This window comes from Capricornis sumatraensis, chromosome 1 (assembly GCF_032405125.1).
Source record: "Capricornis sumatraensis isolate serow.1 chromosome 1, serow.2, whole genome shotgun sequence".
NCBI lineage: Eukaryota > Metazoa > Chordata > Mammalia > Artiodactyla > Bovidae > Capricornis > Capricornis sumatraensis.
Genome location: NC_091069.1, coordinates 95,033,258 through 95,055,354, shown reverse-complemented (window position 1 = coordinate 95,055,354; position 22,097 = coordinate 95,033,258). Strand labels below are relative to the sequence as shown.

At 47.0% G+C, this 22,097-nt stretch overlaps 2 protein-coding genes across 2 annotated transcripts; one reads left to right on the top strand and one right to left on the bottom strand.

The window, feature by feature from the left end:
* Positions 1 to 714: 714 nt before the first annotated feature.
* Positions 715 to 16,734, bottom strand: CCT7 (chaperonin containing TCP1 subunit 7). Its single transcript, XM_068969842.1, has 12 exons — positions 16,610 to 16,734; positions 10,891 to 11,044; positions 10,153 to 10,259; positions 8,644 to 8,769; positions 7,832 to 7,884; positions 7,308 to 7,479; positions 5,103 to 5,267; positions 4,178 to 4,366; positions 3,355 to 3,452; positions 2,665 to 2,797; positions 1,963 to 2,169; positions 715 to 1,052 (listed from the first exon to the last, which is right to left on the bottom strand). The coding sequence occupies exons 1-12, from the start codon at positions 16,613 to 16,615 to the stop codon at positions 831 to 833; spliced, it is 1,632 nt and encodes a 543-aa protein (XP_068825943.1). The 5' UTR covers positions 16,616 to 16,734; the 3' UTR covers positions 715 to 830.
* A 1,026-nt stretch (positions 16,735 to 17,760) lies between these two features.
* PRADC1 (protease associated domain containing 1) lies at positions 17,761 to 21,822 on the top strand. Its single transcript, XM_068981284.1, has 5 exons — positions 17,761 to 17,870; positions 19,894 to 19,994; positions 20,564 to 20,673; positions 20,943 to 21,110; positions 21,337 to 21,822. The coding sequence occupies exons 1-5, from the start codon at positions 17,804 to 17,806 to the stop codon at positions 21,455 to 21,457; spliced, it is 567 nt and encodes a 188-aa protein (XP_068837385.1). The 5' UTR covers positions 17,761 to 17,803; the 3' UTR covers positions 21,458 to 21,822.
* The last annotated feature ends 275 nt before the right edge of the window (positions 21,823 to 22,097 follow it).

Below are 22,097 nucleotides of genomic sequence, written 5' to 3'. Positions count from 1 at the left end.
CCACCACCTCATTCTACTTTTGAGTTCATCAAACTCCAAGTGGTTAAAATTCAGATTTAAAAAAAAAAAAAAACCACTTTCCACATTCAGGGAGCAGGACTAGCATAGAGGAGGCCGCAGTTAGAATGCTGATTTTATCTGTGCCGGCCATTTTCAACTTTCACTGGTTAGAAGAAAGCAGAAGGGAGCCCCACACCAGGACCATTAGTGCCTGAATTAAGACCAGGTGGCTCCTTCAGCCACCTCCTCAATGGACGCCCTTCTAAGAAGTCTAAGACGACTTTAGAAACATTGCTTCAAGAGTCTTCAACCTCAAGATCTTAAATAAGAAAAGATTAAGGGACCAAGTCAAAAGAATATGGAAGTAAAAGGGTTAGACAAGATATAATCTAATGCATTTAACAGAAACCCAGAGAATCCCTAGGAGCAGTGCCGGGCAAGGTCAGGGCTAAATAAGATGACGTTGGAAAAAAAGGGGGGAAAAAAGGAAGCAACTCCGTTATCTTCCAGCTGCTTCTAAGACTGAGAAAGCAGCTAAAGCAAAACTTCCAGACAGGAGCCGCTCAAGTGGAGTGCCTCCCCTGGCCGAGTTCTCTTTTCTACCTGCTGCGTTGAGTACACATAAAGCTACAATTCTGAGGCACAGTCATTTATGAGTAAAATTCCTGCACCCAAATAATGTGCAAAATGGATTCTAAGTTTTTCAAGTTTTATTTAAATAACCTCCAGTGAGAACAGAGTGGGCCAAATACTACCCGTTCCTTGTAATATCTGACCAAGACAGAGTAAGCACAGCCTGCCGGCCACTAGTGTGAGGGCTGGGGAACCTCTCAATGAAGGCGGCCACGACCCCGGCCCCGGCCAGCAGCTGGGGATGCATCCACTGTTGAGCGAGGGTTCTTGATGGTTTCATCGACAGACACGATGAGGCACGCAGCCTCGGAGGCCGCAGTCAGGGCATTGATCCGTACCATTGCTGGCTCCCACACAAAGGCCTCAAAGTTGTCAGCAATGTCCTCAGTGTTGATGTCCACCCCATACCACATGCCCCCCTGAAAAAGCAGAACAAGAGGGAAAATGATATGGAACTGCTCTCAAATTTCTTCCTGCACATCCTCTGAATGACTGAGATTGTGAGGCATCCTCAGGCTCTCTGAACCCGCTGGCATCTCCCTAAGGAAGACAGCATTCCAACGGGAGCCTGGAAGCCTCCTCCCTTCCCTGCCCTCCACCACCCCTCCAAACCTGAGAAGTATGGACCAGGGCCTCTCCCAGGCAAGCTGCTGGGTCTTAGGAAGGCCCCATTCTCACCCTCAGGTCATCCGAGGACTGTATGCCAAACCACGCTTCTTAAGAGGATGACTTTCCGATCCTTGATCTCCTTTTATCATCACACCGCTTCCAGGAGCCCCCATTTTACAGATAAGGAAACTGACTTGCTTCAAGTTCTGCCACAAGTCAGAAGCAAGGCCGCTCACTGAGCGCTGCCGTCATCACGCCGAGCATCCAACACACGGCATTTAGCAAACATCTCTAAACGAGTGCTGGCTGAACAGCAGACGAACAAAGGAAATTCTCAAGAGATGTGCTCTACATGGAGGTAGCACAGCCATGGCTGGACTATCAGCAGGGCCCTGAAGTGCTGGAGGAACCCACGAGGAACCGTGTACACACAGGGGTAGTACACGCTTCCAGGCAGGAGGCTACCGTGTTTCTTCGTTCCCTCAGTGCACCAAAAGGAGTGACCAGACTCTTGCAAGAAGCACTGAAGAAACCCTGGAACAACCAGTCCCGACACCATGGCTTTCCTTTTGACCTCAGAGGAGGCAGTCAGTTGGTACTGGGTTTGGTTCCAGCACTGTCACCTGGGCTGACCACACAGAGCCTGAGTAAGCACAGCACACTCAAAGAATCTAGCCCCGTCCACCCAGTCCCTGGACTCAAAGGAAAGGAGTAACCCACCTGGGCATGCCGAGCCCGTAGCTTGTTGAGGATGTTTGTGGCATCAAAGCCAGCATTGTCACAGAGCTGGCGTGGGATAATTTCCAAGGCCTTGGCATAGGCCCCAATCAGTAGCTGCTGTTTTCCTGGAATGGTTCTTGAGTAATCTCGCAGGTACTTGGAGAGCTCCATCTCGATGGCGCCACCACCAGCCACCACCGAATCATTCTGCAAAGACCAGACTCACCTCTAAATTCAAGGAGCTCCCTCTCTAAGCTCCAGCCATGGCCAAATTGGACCACTCAGTCAACAGGACCCCTAGCCTAGAAGGAGGGCTGGCTCCTCACTCCCTCCCCCAGCCCAAGCCACAGGAAGCCAGGACATGGACCACGCCTAGCACATCCCAACTGCCATCTGGTAAACCATATGGTTTCTGACCCTCTTCTAGGTCATCTACACCTGGAGGGCACTGGCACAATCCCTGGGATGGCTGACTCCATCAGCTCCACAGGTGCTCACAAGAACAAGTCTTAGCTTTTAAGGTAACATGACTTATTTTGAGAGACTGAGGATGTTTCTTTATGATCCATGAGACAATCAGGGCCCACATGCCCCACATGGAAGGACAGGTTATACAGGAAAGGGATCACCACACAAATCCAGGGTTGCATCAGCTCAAGAGGAAGAGTAGGCTGTGCAGGCTGGAAGCCCCCGGTCTAGTACCTTGATGGCCCTCCTGACAATCATGATGGCGTCGTGCAGGGACCGCTCCGTCTCCTCCATAAATTGCTCTGCACCACCACGGAGGATGATAGTGCATGTCTTGGCCTTAGGGCAGCCAGTGAAGAAATTGTACCTACACCCAGGATCAAATTGTATCTGTGAACTCTTTTCTGCTGCCAACCCACAGTGTTCTGACCTCACCAAGTCCTCCCAACACTCAGCAGCTGCTCTTCTGTCCCTCACTAAAGTTCTCCAAGCCTGCCCTTAAAGGCGTGTTCTTGGGAAGGTCTAAGGCTGTACCACAGGGGCATAAAAGACTGTGGAGTCAGACTGTAGACCTGATTTGACCTTCTTTCTTCCTGAAACACTTTATATAACTGAGGACTATACACCCCAAGAGATTAAAGTCTCAGAAGACAATAGCACACGCTACTGTAACTTGCCAGGCTCCTCTGTCCATGGGATTCTCCACACAAGAATACTGGAGTGGGTTGCCATTTCTTCCTCCAGGGCATCCTCCCCACCCAAGGACCGAACTCGCTTTTCATTTCCTGCACGGGCAGGCAGGCTCTGTACCTCCAGTGCCACCTGGGAGGCCTGTTATTTATACGCCACAAACCAAAGACGGCAGAAGGCCATCAGGCAAGTCTCATGAGCTAAGCAAACAGGGAGCCCAGGCCTACCACTTACCTCTCGCCTCCAATCTGCGTCTCTTCAAAGACCTGGCAGTGGCCCAGAACATCTGATGACAGCGCATTCACACTGGTCTGGATGGAGCCTCCACAAGCCTGAGGAACACAAGACAAAATCATTTGGCAGTGACAGATCACATGAGGTGGGAAGCAAGCATCCTGATACCTAGTTTTAAAGCCAACTGCCATATTAGACTGCCACGGTGCCCCAGATACACTTGATGAGCCACTCTCACCCTTGACCTCAAGGCTCCCTCTGGAAAAGGAGAAAACAAAACAGAATGAAGACACATGAAGGGCAAACAAGCCCAGTTAGAAAGTTTTACCCAATACTCTCTTCCCTAAACTAGGGTGCTGAGTGCAGTGACTGAAGTCATGATCAGTGTTTTAAAACTTAAAGCACCTTGGCAAGATGCTTAAGAAGAAAGGGAGGAGGGCCTTCCTTAGCAGTTCAGTGGTTGAGACTCCATGCTTCCAGTGCGAGGGTGCAGGTTCCATCCCTGGTAGGGGAACTAAGATTCCACAGGCACAAGATGCAAAAAAAAAAAGAGAGGAAACCCGGCCTGCAGCATCAAGACTGGAGCTCAGCCAGCTAATCACAGCACTGCTGCTAGGTTCCCTCACAAATCAGCTTTCCTGACTTGTTTGGTTAGAGTAACTCTTATATAGTAAGTATGCACACACTAGAACTGAAGTGTTTTATGACAAAAAGAGTTAAGAAGACAAGCCCAGATTCATATACCACTCCAGTACACTAGGGGTAAGTGAAAACCCCTCTGGGGCCAGAAAGACCTAAAAGCAGCCTGAGAAAGTTTGGTTACCATCATTGTCCTCTTCAGATCCTCCTCTGGCACTCGGCCAGCACAGAACATGTCCCTGTCAGCAAAGTACTGGGTGGCCACATCCCCGATGGGGAGTTTGGACAAGACGACTTTGGCTCCGGAATGATGGATCTTCTCTAACTTGTCATAAAGAATGTTCCACTCAGCATCAACAATTGCCTGATAATCCTGAAGAGACCCAGAAAATATTGATTTATTTGTGAATTAACAGAGGGTAAACAGAAGAGACTCCCCTCAGTTCAAATAAACAAGGACCCTATAAGGTAACTTAGGAACCATCTACAACTTTCAAACACAAAAGCAGCAAGGAATCTGAGCACTGGGAGCCACTCCAGAGCTGGTATTTGCTAAGGTATGGGGCAGTCTGGCCAGCTAAGTTCTAGCTCCTCTGAGGCACTGCACCCATGGAGTCCCCAGTGACAAGACCTTTCCTTCAAAGACCATTCTGTGCTGGGGATGGATTTTCCAAGAACAGCTGCTTATGGCTGGGTGACCATGCTACATCCAAAGAGATAGCCTTGCTGATACCAATGTTGGGAGCACACCAGTCCCAGCAGCATGGGACACAGTCTAGAAGGGCAGAGCTCACATCTGCCCAAATAAGGGGAATCAAAATACAGGGCTCATTTTATAGCTGAAAGGCTCCTGCAAGCCCCTTCCCCAGGGCCAAAGGATAATGTTTCAGCAGGTTTGCCCTATCCAAACCTCCTTAGGTCCAGGTCAGAGAGAGCAGAGTGAGAAGAGTGGGCCCAGTATTTAGATATCAATACTTAGGGGCATCGGAGGGGAAAGGAGCCCACAAGGTACCTGAGAAACAAAGCTAAGCCCAAAATGACCACCAAGGCCCAAGGCTTTGGCCCAGAATGCTGCCCATTTTCATGCCACTGCCAGTGGGAGGACCTACCTCAACTGTGTGGACTCTGATTTCCGCATTATCTTTCTCAGCTTTCAGCTCAAGCTCAACATTTAAAAGGGCAATCATTGGATTATGGTACTTTTTGGGTTGCATTTCAAACCCAGCATAAGAGAAAGTCTTCTTGAATGCGACGCCAGCGACAAGCTGGGACTCCTGTTTAAAAAAATCAGATGGTTCAACAGTTCAGTACTGGCATGAAATAAAATCAAGTTAGTGGTGTGCTGGACTAACGCATGTCCATTTCTGTGAACCTGAAAGGGTTAATTATGTTTTTATTCCACTACTGTAATGAAGTTTTTCCATCGTCCTAAATGCTATGAAAACATATTTTGGTTGTCCCTTCAGGATAAGGAAAACCACTTAGCTTGCAGATACTAAACATGGGAAAGGCCTGTCTGGGCTGTCCTTTAGGACTGACCCTCCAAAGCACACGTGCCAAGGGATGCACTGTCCTTCCAACTCGACACCTCCCAGTCTTCACTGCACATAAATACACATATCCCTCCCTACCTGTACTGCACGTGAGCACTAAAACACCTGTGTGCTGTAGCCTAGATGCTTCCTCTCTTTAGGAAATGAAAATAAAAGGTCCTAACAGTCAGAAATTTCCCGCAGCTCTCAAGTCATTGTGGCTTCTCTCATCTTAATCCCTCAAACTATGAACTAGTACACCACTCATTCCAACAGAGCTCGCTGCGCGGCAGATTCAACAGAAGGGCATGAGAGAAAACACACGGCACCTGGGAGTGACTCTGATACTATGAGAAGGCAGGCTCAATCTCAGATCTCCTATTAAATGGCCTAGCCATTTCCCACTCCATAAAGAAGGGTATATTCAGGAAGTGAAGTCAGAAAGAAAAAGACAAATAGCCTATGCTATCATTTACATGTAGAATCTAAAATACAACACAAATGAACCTCTCTATGAAACAGAAACACAAAGTGAAGAGACTTGTGGTTGCCATGGAGGTCGGGGGTTGGAGGAGAAATGGGTTGAGTTTGGGGTTGCCATGCAAACTATTAGACAGAATGGGTAAACAAAGTCCTACTCTTCAATATTCAGTGATAAATCATAATTGAAAGGAATACGAAAAAGAATTAGGTATGTGTTAACAATCACTTTGCTGAACAGAATTAATACAACATTGTAAATCAACTATATGTCGACAAAATAACAATTGCATTACCAGGACAAAGGACTAGTAAAAGAGACAGACTGAACGTATGTGTGGCTTGCAGCCCCTGGCGTTCTCACCAGTTAAAATTACAGTTCTGATCCCTAGTTTAGTGAATGCCAATTTAATCTCAAGGGTTTCTGGAACAGAAGATGGAACACTGAGATCAAAGCAGTGTGTAAAGACAATGTCAGCAAGCCATGACGTAGAGAATGGGCTGAAACACGACCATCTGAGGGCCAAAGGCATGGGAACAGCTCAGATGACTTTCAGATTCTTTACAGCTTTATTATATAAAGGGAATCTCATCCCACTCTCATGTGCCATGACAGGAAGAAGAGGAGACGAACAGAATGAAAATGCAATTGTGTTGTGCATATACAGTAGACACCAGCCACTATTTTAATTTAAATAAGTGAAAAAATATGTTGTTAAATAAACAAAAGCCAGTTGCAGGACACTATGCATTACAGGTGAGCATTCGTTTCAGAAAACAATATTTACATTTATACTTATAGATGCACAGTCTGGAAGAATACACACAGTTAAGAGTGGTTTCTGGGGCAGGGGTGGTGTAGGAGACATTTCTGTTTTCCTTTAGGACTTTCTATACAGCTTGACTTCTGTATTATCTGTTCAAGATAAATGAATAAAAGAAGGGAGAGCCTGCTTGTACCACTTGGAGAAGAATGTACTGAAAAGTACTTATATTTATTGAGAAGGTTTCAGATAATTTATCAGAGCTAGCCCTGTCCCCTCAGACATTAACACTGAGATTCTGAAAATCAGCCAGTTCACCCTTCAATTCTGCTGACAAGTAATACAAGTCTGTGGAGGTTACAAAATGCACCTACAGGAGACAGCTTATAGCCACAGTATGAGGAACACAGCTTCAGTCTGGCTTTCAGCCCAAGTGCGCCCTCTCTATTCCTCTAACGTGCGCTGTCCTCCTAAGCCAAGCTGCCTACAGGGTTGATGTGAAAGCAAGAGCCTCCTAGGGAGGCCTCTGCAGGCTCACCTCTAGAGCTCCACCTTGCACCTTCTTGATTCCAATCATTTTAAGCTGCAGCAAATCATCAAGCATCATCACCGCGTCCACCACCATCTTAGCGAAGAAGGCTTTCTGCTGGGAGATCAGCTTGGAGCTCAGAGCAGTCATGGCACATTTCTCAAGCAGCTTCCTCTGCTCCCTGGGACACAAGGGTGGGACCTGCATCAGGCCTTGAAAGCCCCTCTTATCGGACTCTATTGCAATGTGGAGATGGTTTCTATTCTAGCCTCTAAATTCAGCCCTCAACCCTTTGTCTTCTGAATCTTTAGGGCAGATTACCAGTGACAGATGGTAATTGCAGTCAAAGACTTCATGAGTGACAGCTTTTCAACTGCAGTCTACAGCCACTCTTGTACTACACGGACTGGGGTACAGCAAGGGGTTTAGCAAGAGCCAATCAGCCCCAGTCCATGCAGGGTATTCCAGCACGCTTCTGCATCCAATCTGGCCATGGGAAGTCAAGGTTCTGACAAAGTTCACTGCAAACTTACACTTTATCTTCCTTCTTCACAGTCACTGCAATCTCTTTGATCTTGTTAACTGCCTGCCAAGAACAGAAACTGGGTGAGTCTCTCACGTTAAAAACAAACTGGAAAAGTGGATCCCAATCTCTCTTGCTAGTCCCTAATCTTTACTCCCAAATCTTAAGTATTTCTACTCGACAGTCAAAATACCATTTCTAAGTCTTATAGCTGCCCAGAAAAATATAAAGCTCTAATTTAGAAAAATGCCCAAAGTTAGAACTGTAGAGCAGGCACAGAACAGCACTGGTGACAACTTCCAGTACTTTATATATTAACTACGTTATGTAATATATGATACACATATTCGTTCGTTAAACATTGTATCGTTCCAAAGCCATCTTCTTCAAAAGATATCCTTTCGTACATACTTCTCACATATGATTTCATTTTAATGTCACCATCCCAAAACAGAGACAGTAAAGAAAGTAAGGTGAAGAGGAACTGACTTGCCCCAAGCTAAAGAATGAGAGTCAAAGGTCAATAAAAGCAAGGTCTAAAGATGTGCTATGAAGTACTCGATAAAAACAAAACAGCTCTCACTTACTGACAGCCTGTGGTACGTCTACATCATGGTCTGTCAGGAAACTGGAAGCTTAAACAGACTAAGTAATATACCTAGTCAATAGCTATTGAATGGTAGAACTGAGATTTCTATGGAGTAGAATTCAGAAAATATTCAAGGAATACTGTCCCCAGACCCTCCACAACCCAATACAGACCATATCCTAAGAGAAACAAAAAGGTGCCCAAACGGCCCAGCTTCACTAGCACTCCCATACCAACTGTGTGGCAGTGCGGAAAGCGCGGATGATGATCTGCGGGTGCAATCCTTCCTCCACGTAGGGTTTCACCTGTTTCAGAAATTCTGCAGCCAGCAGGGTCACTGAGGTGGTGCCGTCACCGACCTGGAACAGGATGACAGGGAGCTCACATCACTCACGTTCAGGAACAAAACTCCCAAACTCCGTTTTCTAGGCAATCTATCCATTTAAACTGGGGTGTTGCTGGGTAGATATTCATCCCATCAAATGGTCCTGGGCCACAAAATTAATTCCACAGCCAGGCCCATTCTCCAAAGAGAGCTGATCTGGACAAATTTTCCCAGAATATGAAATCATACACACAAATTAACCAAGAACTTACTATGGACAAAGGTACTATGATCAGTAACACAATATACATGCTTATAATATTATAATGCTAATATATACGATGCTGGGAGGGATTCGGGGCAGGAGGAGAAGGGGATGACAGAGGATGAGATGGCTGGATGGTATCACCGACTCGATGGACATGAGCGACTGAACTGAACTGAATATGTCACAAATAACAAATAATGGTAGCAAAAGGTATGAGATAAATGGGAACAAATTCTACAGTAGTTCACAAAACAAACCTCTAAGGATCAAAGTCTTTTGTATTTTAAACACTATCTGGAATAAGCAGATTATGAGCTTGTTTTTCTTAATGGCAATTTTCTATAATGGGATCTAAACTTTATTTTTAATAAAGGAGAAAAAGAATAAGAGCTTTTTTTCCCTTTGCTTCCCCTTTTCTTTGAGAAAAAAGAGTTTTTTAGAAAACTGGTTAACCTCTGATATAGAGGAAATTTACTTTTAACTCACTTATGTTTCTGTGGAATGTAAGAGTAAGTTTAGGGAGAAAAAAAGTTACTGTGGCAAAGGGTTTAAGCTGCCAAATTCCTATCCAGAATACAGAATTCCTATTCCAATACAGAAAGGTATTCCTTTGTTGAAAATTGCCATACTGTTTTCCAGGCTACAGGGTCCTAATAGACCTTTTAATATAACTTTGGGATGTAACACTCTGAAAGGCAAACTTGTCTCTCTCAATAAGACTCCAGTGTTAGAAATGATTTTTAAAAAGGCAAAGACAAGTTAATGTCACTGACAGGAACATAAAACGGCAAATTTTATGTTATGTGTGTTTTACCACTATAAATTTTTTTTTTAAGAAAGAAAAAAGTGAACAGGAAACAATCTCCAGCTCCATTTTATAAGGCAACCAACGGATGAGAGGTTAAATTATTTACTGAGCAGCTCATATGAGTGACAGCACACAGGCCTAGTCCTGAGATCTGAGCCACACACAGTGAAACAGAAGGAATTTTAAAGGGCTATTAATTCCATCTACATAATTTTACAAACCTGTATTTGTGAAATTATGGTTTTAGATATAAAATCAAAATGCTTCAAGAAAGAAGAGCAAAGGAACAAACAGGCATGTATTTCAATCTCCACTGAAAAGCATAGACTTGATATTCCTACCTCAGCATCTTGGGATTTTGCAATGTCCACTAAAGTCTTCGCTGCAGGATGGACAACATCAAGGAGTTTCAGAATTGTGGCCCCATCATTAGAAATTGTTGCTTTGCCTTTAAAGGGACAAACACAAAGTAAAAATGTAAAGATCTTTTCTTAAATTCTGACTTCTAGCTGGACTTGGAGCCCATATACACTTTACTGGGACAGGACAGAGGGTCTTGTGGTGGGAATGAACTGATCTTTTTACAGATTTAGCTCTGGGCACAAAGGGCCACCTAAAATCACATATTTCCAAAAACCATGAGCTCTTCATTTTCCCTGAACAGCAAACCTCTACTGGATGTAGAAACCATTTTAAAAAATCAGAATGGATAATCATTTAGATATTCTTAACAGTTGATACCCTGGTATTTCACTTGTAAATTAATACACTAAAACATAACGCGGAATTTGTCTCAGCAACATGATACAACAGGAGTGACCACAGGCAACTTCGGAAGGTTCTATTTCATGTTTTAGGCCAAATCTCTCTACAAGGCAAGATTCCTGAACCTGGCTTCTCCCATATATTCCCAAGAGGTTCAGCATTCAGGACAACATATGAAAAGAAGTAGCTTCACAGTGAGCAATCCTTCAGCGATCTTAAAAGCAGAGGAATTTCTGTTGCCAACCTCTACTGGCCCCAAACACTTTAGAGGAGCCTCCTCTTCTGCACACTGGTCTGAGAAACTCTGCACTTACCTCGGCCATCCACAATGAGCTTGTCCATGCCACGGGGACCCAGGGTAGTTCTGACAGCCTCAGCAATCACCTGGCAGGCACTGATGTTACTTACAAGCTGGGGGATGCCTTGGGAGCTATCAGTCCCCTCTTTCAACAGGATAACTGGTGTGGGCTAGAAAAGAAAGAGCAATTCACTAAGAAAAAAAAAATCTGGAGGCCCCTTTAAACCACATTTCCCCAATGTCCATCCACTACATCTATTCCTTAAACAGCCTCTACCCCCCGAGATAGCATGCTCTGCAGATATACCAGAAAATGGTTTGAGAAGCACTGATTTAGTCAAAAAGAACAAATAATGTATTCCTCAGTGCCCAGTTGAAAAAGCATAGCCCTTTCAGCTTCTGACCCTGTATCTCGGGTTGAGGAGTTAGGCCACCGCATAAGGAGGAAGCGGGCCGTACTCAGTGCTCACTCCAGCAAACACCCGTTCAACCCCATGAGAGCTTAATCGCAGAGAAGGAGATGGGGCACTGATGCAGAATGAGATGCCAAGAGCTTCAGATGTTGACCCAGAGATGCCCAAGCAGGCGGTTTTACCAGTGATGGTAGCTGGAGCGTAGGGAAATGGCCAGGCAGATAAACAAATGGCACGTTTGTCCTGCCTCACAAAATGACTACTCTAATTTGTACAGCAGTGTTTCCATCTCTCATGCTGGTTCCATGAAGCTTTCGTGTGACTAATCTCCAACCAGATACCCTAAACAAGTTTTTCTCTCTTTGCATTGGTCCCAGAACAGTCACTATTCTCTTATGACTGATTTTACGTATGTAAAACAGATAAGTGTAAACACTGTTTCAAAACTTTTGTTATGTTAGTTATGTGTGTGCAATTAGGCTATGTTGTTATTTAGTCCCAAAGTTGTATCTGACCCTCTGCAACCCTATGCTTTGAAATTTATTTCTTACTGTGGATTGCAAATATAAAGTTTTGACAGTCACTGCCCATGTCTATCCCAGGGGATATTTCAAGTGCTCGAGTGGAGAAGACATAGAAAAGCATCAGGCTGTCTCAGTCCAACAAAAAGAGCCAGGAATTCACAAACTAGAAAGTCAAACAACCCATGAGGCTGACTCCACATTAACCGAACAATGTCTTTAAAAATCTGACTTCTTTGGCCAGTGTAGCTGGAGGGTAGTGAGTAAGCAAAAGACTGGAATGAGGTTGAAGAAGCAGACAGGAATTAAATCACTACTCATCTGCAGACTATGGTAAGGAGTTTATAGATTTTATTCCTACAAAGAAGGGATGCCCTGGAAAAGCTTTTAGCAGAGTAATGGCATAGTCTAATTTACACTGGGGTAAAAAAACAAAAAAATAACTATAAGAGGCAAGATATAATGAGCAACTGCATAAAAACAGGCTAGAAAGATGCACAACAAACTCAAATAAGTAAGAGAGTGGTAGTAAAGAAAATTTTGAAACTTGGGCATTTTATTTTGTTTCAACTTTTCCTAACAAACATATCATACATTACTTAATGGCTTCTCTGTACTCTCAGAATTCCTTTAGGTCCCTTGCAAGAAAAATGGGTTCCCCAAAGACCCTTTCTCCCAGTTCTGCTAAATCATTCTTCAGGGCAGCCTCAAGTCACCTCTGGTCCAACCCTGCCCCAACAGAGATGTACATTATCAATCAAAAACCAACTTGAGTCTTAATCTCTTCCTAGTCCCTTCAACAGAGTCATTCACTCCACCAAGTCTAACTTATCCAATGTTTATTTTTCTCATCTCTAACTCCAAATTATACCCCACCTACAAGAGCCACACTGCCACGTTCTACCAAAGCCACTTCCTTCCCACTAGGCCAGCAGTTCCTCAGAGCTGCCATTCTTCTCAGTTAGCAGCTGCCATTCTTCTCGACAGTAGTTAACATGGGCGCTGGGAACAGGGGATCCCAGAACTCTCTCTGCTCTTTCTCAAGCATAATGTTTATATTGCCATCCATCTTAAAATACAAGCTTCATAAAGGTAATGTGTAAAGGCACTAATTTCAATGTATAGAGTGCCTAGTTTTGGCCACATATAAAGCAGTATACAGAAGCTTTTGATGCTGAAAATTCCAATTACATTATCAGTTGAACCTTGAACAGCATGGTTTGAACTGTGTGGGTCCACTTATGCCTGAATTTTTTTTTCAGCAGTAAATACTACAGTACACCACCACCTGAGGTTGGTTGAATCCTCAGATACAGAGAAATCAAGATATGGGGGGCCAACTAAATCATATGCAAACTTTGGCTTAGCAGGGTCTGGTCCCCTAACTCCCGGAGTTATTCAAGGGCCAAATACACTTGACAGTGCTTTACACACATCATGAAGTACGGCGGCAATTGGTTCTTATCTTTGGAAAAGCATCAGCAGTATGGTGACACTACAAGCAGGAAGGGCTTGGAAGCAGCTGACCACATTGTCCCAAGTTCCTATGCTGTATAGGCCCTACAGAAAGGCAGGCTGGGTACAGAGATCCTTTGGGGAGGAAAAAGCAGCAGGGCTGGACTGAGCCAAGCTAGGTCAACCAGGATGGTGCCTCTTCTGTCAGGCCTTCAAGGGCAAGCCCAGCTCGTGTCCTAAGTTACTTTCCAACTGCATTTTTACTCAAGTGAAGAAACAACAGCAGAATCCAATAATCTGCCAAGGGTACCTACCATGAGAGGCTTGCTAATTTCAGCTTAATGGTCTTCGTTCTCCTTAAAGACTTTTAATAAGCATTATTTAGCTTGATGCTCTATAAAACCATAGGTGTTCATACGCTAAGGCATGCAGTGCTGAACACAAAGGCAAGGACATATCAATACCTTCTGTGTGGTTGTACCCAAGTCACAGGACTGAGCTTTTTGAGGAACCCTCTTACCTCTTTTTCAATCACAAAAGGCTTCCAGAGTATCAGGTACCAATTCAACACCAGGTACCAAACAACAACAGCAAGAAGAGTTCTTGGTGACTTAAGTTTCACACACAAAAAGGAGAGCTATAAAAAGGCAATAAGCAAGGAAACAGAGCAGGGGTCAGTTCAGGAAAAAGCCAAGGTGGTGGTCTGGGGCTTCTTGGTGAAGGGTTTTATCACAAGTCAGAAGAACTTTGGGGGCGGGAAATATAAAACCACACTCAAAGTCACACGTCCAGTAAGTGGCACAGTTAATCACAAACACAGGCATTCGGTGCGGCTCCAGAGCCCTTACTCTCAAGTGTTCTACTATGCTGCCACTGCATGAGATGAAGGTGACCTCCGGGAATAGGTAACAGTGAAGACCGGCTGAAAAAGGCAGTACTGGATGTATGAAAGGGAGAGAGGGTACACAGAGTAATGCCAGGTTCCTACTCTCTCAGGCACAAGCAGCATTCTCAGGGCATTTGGTAGACTGCGCACCTGACAGCTGTCAGTCTGACTATGACTAGGTCAGGCAGAAGTTGAGGAAGCAGGAAAAGAACAGAGAACTGAGCTGGACGGATAAAAACAGACAAGCGACCTGCCAAGTGCACAGGGACCACAGGTCAGGGTTTTACCTCAAACACTTGAGAGCTGGCCCTGTTCAACAGCAACTGAGGGGACACCACTGAGGTTGTTTGGGGCCCATGGAAGGTACCTGTAGCTCCGAGTTGGAGAAAGGGATGCCACAGAAGGGGGTAGGGGAGAGCTACAGACAGCCTCCACGATTCACCTGCTTCCCTAAAGAAAATGAGACCCAGAATTAGGTGGCCAACTAGAAAAGCCATCTAATGCCACATCTGGAAGGGCAGATAGGGTCAGAGGCTGGGTCTTCTCACCTCTAATACATTATCCCCACTGCCCTGCCCATTCTCCTGGTTGAGAAATTACACCTCAGAAGCTGTACTAGGGGCCTAGTACATTCAGTAGGTACTAAAAGTTCAAACTACCATCCAGTAGTGCTCATTTCACATGCTAGCAAAGTAATAATGCTCCAAATCCTTCAAGCTAGGCTTCAACAGTATGTGAACCAAGAACTTCCAAATGTACAAGTTGGATTTTGAAAAGGCAGAGGAACCAGAGATCAAATTGACAACATCTGCTGGATCACAGAACAAGCAAGGGAATTCCAGAAAAACATCTACTTCTGATTCACTGACTATGCTAAAGCCTCTGTGTGGATCACAACAAATTGTGGAAAAATGTTAAAGAGATGAGTATACTAGACCATCCTTAACTGCCTCCTGAGAAACCTGTATGAGATCAAGAAGCAACAGTTACAATCAGACACGAAACAGTGGACTAATTCAAACTGGGAAAGGAGTGTGTCACGGCTGCATACCGTCACCCTGCTTATTTAACTTATACTCAGAGTACATTGTGCAAAATGCCTGGCTGAAGCTCAAGCTGGAATCAAGATTGCTGGGAGAAATAGCAATAACCTCAGATATGCGATGACACCACCCTAATGGCAGAAAGCAACTAGAAAGCCTCTTGATGAAGGTGAAAGAGGAGAGTGAAAAAGCTGGCTTAAAACTTAACATTCAAACAACAAAGATCATGGCATCCAGTCCCATCACTTTATGGCAAACAGATGGGGAAAAAATGCAAACAGTGACAGACTTTATTCTCTTGGGCTCCAAAATCACTGCGGATAGTGGCTGCAACCATGAAATTAAAGGACCCTTGTTCCCTGGAAGGATCTAGACAGCATATTAAAAAGCAGAGACATCACTCTGCCGACAAAGGTCTGTATAGTCAAAGCTATGGTTTTTCCAATAATCATGTACAGATATGAGAACTGGACCATAAAGGCGGCTGAGTGCTGGAGAATTGATGTTTTCGAACTGTGGTGCTGGAGAAGACTCTTGAGAGTCCCTTGGACTGCAAGGAAATCAAACTAGTCAATCTTAAAGGAAATCAATCCTAAATATTCATTGATGGACTGATGCTGGAGCGGAAGCTCCAATATTTTGGCCACCTGATGAGATGGACTCAGTGGATAAGACCGTGATGCTGGGAAAGATTAAGGGCAGGAGAAGGGGGGACGACAGAGGATGAAATGGTTGGATGGCATCACCGACTCGGCGGACATGAGTTTGAGCAAGTCCGGGAGTTGGTGATGGACAGGGAAGCCTGGTGTCCATGGGGTCGCAAAGAGTCAGACAAGACTGAGCGCCTGAACAACGAAATGCGTTTACTTAATGAATGAAGGGATGACGAGCGGAGGGACCTGTTTTCAATCATGCAGCAGCAAGGGGGCAGGGAGCGGGGCAATGAGAGACCAAAGCTGAGACCTTGGGCTCCGTCCCCATGCTGCCTCTGCCGGTTCTAGGAAGCACCCTCCTTCACATCCACATTTTTCAAGACAGCCAGAGCTTCCAAGTCTGGCCCTGGACCGCGTATGCACGCTCAACCTGCAGTCATTTGACCCAGGTCATGATTACGGGGGGCTCCGAAAACCGGGTGACCGACGCAGGTTCAAGGCCCCGAAGTACCCTGGGATTTGTAGTCCCCAGCCGGCCCGACCGGAGCCTCCTCTTGAGGCCCACAAAACCCTCGCTGAGGGCAGCTGCTCCGGGCCCGGGCCCATCAGGCGGTAGCGGGCCGGGGTCCCTCACAGACAGAGGGTCGGGGCGAGAACCGAGTCAATAAGCAGGAGCAGGTTCTACGAGACTGGCCTAGGCCAGGCGGCGCCAGCTACCGACCAGATGGCAGCGGATGGGGCCGGATGGCTGAGCTGCGACTCACCATCATCTTGTAAGCTTATCCAGTGGCTGGCTACTCCTCTTCTCCGCGCCCGGGACGCCCAGCAACCCCACAATGCTCCGCGCCAGAGAAATCCCCAGAAGCTTCACAAAGCCGTTGGACCGGGAGAGGAAGGGATGGGCCACTTCCGCCACTCTATGGTTCGCTACCACAGAGTCGGCGTGGCTAGAAGGGTCAGAGGCTGGGCCTCGGCGAGAGCTGAGCGAATCGTTGGTAAGGGAAGGTTCGCCAGTTTTCCTTGGTGCCATTATTTCTGAGCATGTAGAATCCTTGCTCGGCCGCGTCAGCCACTAACTAATTCCATTCCCCCTATCTCCCAAGACCGAGGGATGCAATAAACGCATATATTTATTGACTGCTGAGAGACAGGCTTTTACTAAGCATTTGACGTGAGGGAGCTCGTTGTTAAACACTATCGTTTTGGTAGTACCACGATCACGCCCACTTTACAGATGAGGGAACTGAGGCTGAGAGGTTAGGTGTCCAAAATCACACGTGGGCACCTGGCCCGAATGCTCGTTTTCTGGTTTGGCACTGTCAGAGCTTCCTCGAGTGTCGGGTACATCAGGCCACATCCCCAGAGCCTACTGACTATGAGCGCACAAACGCCAGTGGAACTAGGCAGAGGATGAGAAGAGCAGGGGTCGCCGGAGACCTGGGCACTAGACGAATGCCTTCCCAAGAGGATGGGAAAAAGGAAATCACAGGTAGAAGATAAATCGTTGTCTTGCGAAGCTGCCGCGGTGAGGATTCGGCCGAGAACGCACGAGCTGACTAGCCAAGACTCTTGGGGCTGAGGCGAGTCCTGCGGGTCTCCCATTCTCAGTTCCTGCGGCCTCCGGGGCCCGCCCTTTGCCTGAAAGGTCCTGCAGAGTCTAACCCAAAAAGAGAAATGCTGGGGCGGGGGCCGACAGTTGCAGTTAACAGTTTAGACCAATCAGCTCTCGGCCTCACTTCTCTCGACCAATAGGAAGTGGGCTAGGGCGTAGGGGCGGAAAATGTGGCTACATAAGCAGGCCTCAGCGCCAATCAGTCCTAGGCCTCATTCCGGTCAGCCAACCGACGGCGTGAGCGGGTCCGGGGGCGGGAGGCCAGAGCAGCTGTCAGGCCGAAGTCCGGCTAGCTACGCGCGGCGGGGTGGCTGGAAGAAGCGCGGCGCCCGGCCGGGCCCTGGAGATGGTCCCCGGCGCCGCGGGCTGGTGGTGTCTCGTGCTCTGGCTCCCCGCGTGCGTCGCGGCCCACGGTGAGCAGCAACGGGCGGGGCTAGGCTTCAGGGCGGGGCTGGCGGACCAGCTTGAGCGCGTCCTGGGCCGGGGGCCACGGGTCACCTTGGGGACCCCGCGAATTCGGAGCAAGGCAGGTCCAGACACCGGCACCTGGAGTGGGTGGATAGTGGTCCCCAGGGACATTAACCGGGAGCGGCCTGAGGCTGGGCTGTGAGTCCCCAGCTACCCACGTCGAAAGAAGGCTCCCCCTACCCCCACTAGCGCCGACTTAGGTGGCTGAGGGGGGCGAAGAACAAGAAACACCTAGGGGTACTACAAGCTGGAAATATGTGAGCACTCACATACTTAAAGGGGACCCTGGAGAATGGAAAGGCTACCCACTCCAGTATTCTGGCCTGGAGAATTCCATGGACTATATAATCCATGGGGTCGCAAAGAGTCGGACACGACTGAGTGACTTTCACACTCACTCACAGGAATACAAGCTGGAAATATGTGAGCACTCACATACATAAATGGGACCACACGTTGCTATTCGTGGGCTTACACGTACTTAGCACATACGCACACACCAAACCTGTTTGCACCTACATGAGAACGTAAACATACACCCATATACATATGTGAGCACATGTGTATATCTACACTTAATTTACACGGATCAGCGGATGCAAAGGCTAGGCAAAGATGTGTAGGGAGGAGGGGAATTTTAGTGCTAATCCAGAAGGGCCTCCTGGGAGTGTATCTCTGTTTGACAGGAAGCCTCCACTCCCAGACAAAAGACTGTATGTATAGCCCAGTACCAAACCAGTGGACCTCTACCTGGTGGCTGATTAGGATGTAGAAAAGGACAGCTAAAGCCACAGTTGATCCCAGCCCTGACACACAGTAGCAACTTGTGGCAGAAGTTTCCACCCTTTCACATTACTCAATCTCTCTGGGCTAAGGAAACCATCCACTTAAGTTCAGGTAAAACATTACACTTTGGTACTAAAGAGATCCACATCCCAGAAAAATCTAGTTCTGGCAATTCCTTGCCAGAAATAGTTGCTCATCCACGAAACCTTTTAGAGCACCGCTTACAGTCTAGCCACTATGTTGGTTAAGGTGGATACAGTATGGAATGAAATTACATACTTAAGTCCTTGTTCTAGTGCAGGAGAGAGACAACAAAGATAATTCCAAATTATGTTAAAAGTGTCATTGGAGACAAAGTACATTTTTAAATGGGCATAAAAGGAGGGCAGTCACAGGGCAGGTTTCTCTGAGAAACTGATCTGATGGATGAATAGGAGTGAGCCCTGTAAAGAGGCAGAGGTGCGGTATGGTGAGGGAACTTGCGAGAAGACTTGGAGATGTGAAGAAACTGGAAGCCAGTGTAGTTAGAACACAGGAAGGAAAGAGATGAGGTTGGAGTAGCTGCCAATGGCCAGATCAAGCAGGGCCTTGCAGACTAGAGTTTAGGTTTTAAGTGCAAAAGGAAGTCCTTGAAGGGTATTGAAGCTCTGGCATTGGTGACATGATCATATATGCTTTAAGACATTTTAAGGAAATTCCTGGCAGTTGTTAGGGGAATGGACCTTAGAGATCAAGAATGGAGGCTAAGATAGACCAGTTAAAAAGCTGCATCAGCTAGGATGAGAAATGGTAGTGACTGGACGAGGGGGGAATGGCAGTGGAACCAGATTTTTTTTTTTTTTACAACAGCTACGACATCTACCACCTTGAAAGTTTCAAGTCTGCTTCAAAGCAAAGATGAATTAACCCTCTGAGAGGTCACACTGGAACTCTCAGTCTCCCTGGCTCACCTCTGTAAGCCGCAGCAGCTGTAAACTTCTGGGGTCACTAACTCTGTCTGCATCAGCTCTATCCTCCCCAGGGCAGAGACCATCTATCCTAACTACTTCGAGGATACAATTCGTTGAAGCTGGGTCTCTGGGCCCAGACCACAGCCAGCCTGTTGAAGGCATGGAGTCCATGATCTGAACCTGAACCAGCTTTTCCCCCGGAGGCTTCTCACCTGTACATTTTACCTTTCAGGCTTACGCATCCATGATTATTTGTACTTTCAAGTGCTGAGTCCTGGGGACATTCGCTACATCTTCACAGCCACACCTGCCAAGGACTTTGGCGGTATCTTTGTAAGTTGAGGGAGGCCCCCTCATATCTGATGCTGTCTCCACATTTCCCCCTACTAAGTTGAGGTGACCTTCATCAATTCAATCAATACCTGAGTGCTGGGAGAGAGAAGGGGGCAGAATCCTGCTCTGTCTTCCAGGGGCTATAGAGCCAGGAAGGAAGGGCTTCTGGCGGTTCCTCTGGGTATAATACAGACCTGGGCATCACAGAGGGAAAAACTGTCTTCTTAGGGACATGAAATAGTTTAAAAAATAAAAAAGCCAAAGGCTCTGCTAGCTCCACCGCTGAACTATTAATACGTGAGTCTGGGTTCATAGCAACTTCCCTGTGTCTGTGAAAGGGAGGGTGGAAAAAAAAATAAAATAAGGATTTGACAAAAAAAAAAAAAGAAAAAGAAAGGGAGGGTGGGATAGGACAACCAGACAATTGTGAGAATTGAGTAAAAGTGCTCAAGTGTCCAGCACACAGAAATCACGTATTTCCTTCACATTTTGTGAGGAGCTGATACAATGGGATGATCAGCTCGGTCCTAACCCCTCCCCACACTTTCACCTGTTTAATTATCTTTCAGCACACAAGGTATGAGCAGATTCACCTTGTCCCTGCGGAACCTTCAGAGGCCTGCGGGGAACTCAGCAACGGTTTTTTCATCCAGGACCAGATCGCACTGGTGGAGAGGGGGTAAGGCGCGGACAGGCACAGGCACCAGGGGAGTCTGAGATCAGCGTTGGTGGTGATACTTTGAAATAACTGTTTTTAAATAATTCGTCTTTTTAGGAGTCTTTAAGAAATGTCTTAAAATTATCCAAGCCTTTGGCCATTTACTTGTGAGCCTCTATAAAAAAATAATCCTCATGGTTGATCCTTCTTGCACCCTCCCAGGGTGGTGGTCTGGGGAGGGAATAGCTAGGACACTGCCTTTTCTTTGGTCTCATCATCACCTCTTCCAGGGGCTGCTCCTTCCTCTCTAAGACCCGGGTGGTGCAGGAGCACGGCGGGCGGGCAGTGATCATCTCTGACAACGCGGTTGACAATGACAGCTTCTACGTGGAGATGATTCAGGACAGTACCCAGCGCACAGCTGACATCCCCGCCCTCTTCCTGCTTGGCCGAGATGGGTGAGGGGGTCCTTGTCTCTGGCTGTATTAGCACCAAACTGGGTGCCACAACTCGGGGAGGTCAAGGGCAATTACTAGTCCCTACCCACAAGCCTCATCTTGGGGTGCCCTGGTTGGAGGGCCAAAAAAGTCGTCAGGCTCTGGAACTCCCAGAGTAATGGGGACAGTGGAGCATGATGGGGTGCCAGGAAAGTGACCATCACCACCTCTCTCCATGCCCTCCCAGCTACATGATCCGCCGCTCCCTGGAACAGCATGGGCTGCCTTGGGCCATCATTTCCATCCCAGTCAATGTCACCAGCATCCCCACCTTTGAGCTGCTGCAACCGCCCTGGACCTTCTGGTAGAAGAGTTGGTCCCACATTCCAGCCATAAGCAACTCTGGGCTGAGAAGGGAAAATCCAGGAATTCTGCTGTTCAGGATTTGGGGATAGCATTTGGGAACTGGTGGAGCCAGGTAGAGGAAAAGGGCTTGGGCTTTGGCTCAGCTAAAGGAAGCCACACCACTGGCCTTTCCTCCCCTGGGCCCCTAAGGTGTCTCATGCTATGGGAAGAGCCAAGAGCCAGGCGCTGGGGCTGGTGGGCTTGGGTCTGAAACCAAAGGGGCCAACAGCAGGTGGTTTGAGAGCCATCTGAGACCTGTCACATCCCACCTGGCTCCAGCCTCCCCACCCAGAGTCTTTCACAGCAATTGCTGGAATGGTGTAAGGAGCTGGTGTTTGAGGACTTAATAAACCCTCAGTGACTTTTTAGCAATAAAGCCTCTCATCAGGGTTGCAACTGTGTCCTAGAGTAAAGCACACAGGGGTGGGGTGGGGGGCTTTAAACACTCACTTGGTCCCACGCTTTTGTTCTGAAGGGAGGAAACTGAGGCCCAGAGAAGGTACAAGGCTTGCCCAGGGTCCTTTAGGACCAGTGCTCAGACTAGTAATCCTGGATCCCGACAGCCTCCTGCTCAAGAACTCAGGAAGCGGTGGTTCAGCCCCT

Bases quoted from the DNA above. Each gene is read 5' to 3' on its own strand.
- CCT7 (XM_068969842.1), bottom strand. The intron at 5,268-7,307 runs GTGAGCCTGCAG...TTTTTTAAACAG, and splicing joins TGCAAGGTGGAGCTCTAGAG to GAGTCCCAGCTTGTCGCTGG. The intron at 2,170-2,664 runs GTACTAGACCGG...TGGTCTTTGCAG, and splicing joins TTGTCAGGAGGGCCATCAAG to AATGATTCGGTGGTGGCTGG.
- PRADC1 (XM_068981284.1), top strand. From the start codon at position 17,804: ATGGTCCCCGGCGCCGCGGGCTGGTGGTGTCTCGTGCTCTGGCTCCCC. The intron at 20,674-20,942 runs GTAAGGCGCGGA...CACCTCTTCCAG, and splicing joins ATCGCACTGGTGGAGAGGGG to GGGCTGCTCCTTCCTCTCTA. The intron at 21,111-21,336 runs GTGAGGGGGTCC...ATGCCCTCCCAG, and splicing joins TTCCTGCTTGGCCGAGATGG to CTACATGATCCGCCGCTCCC.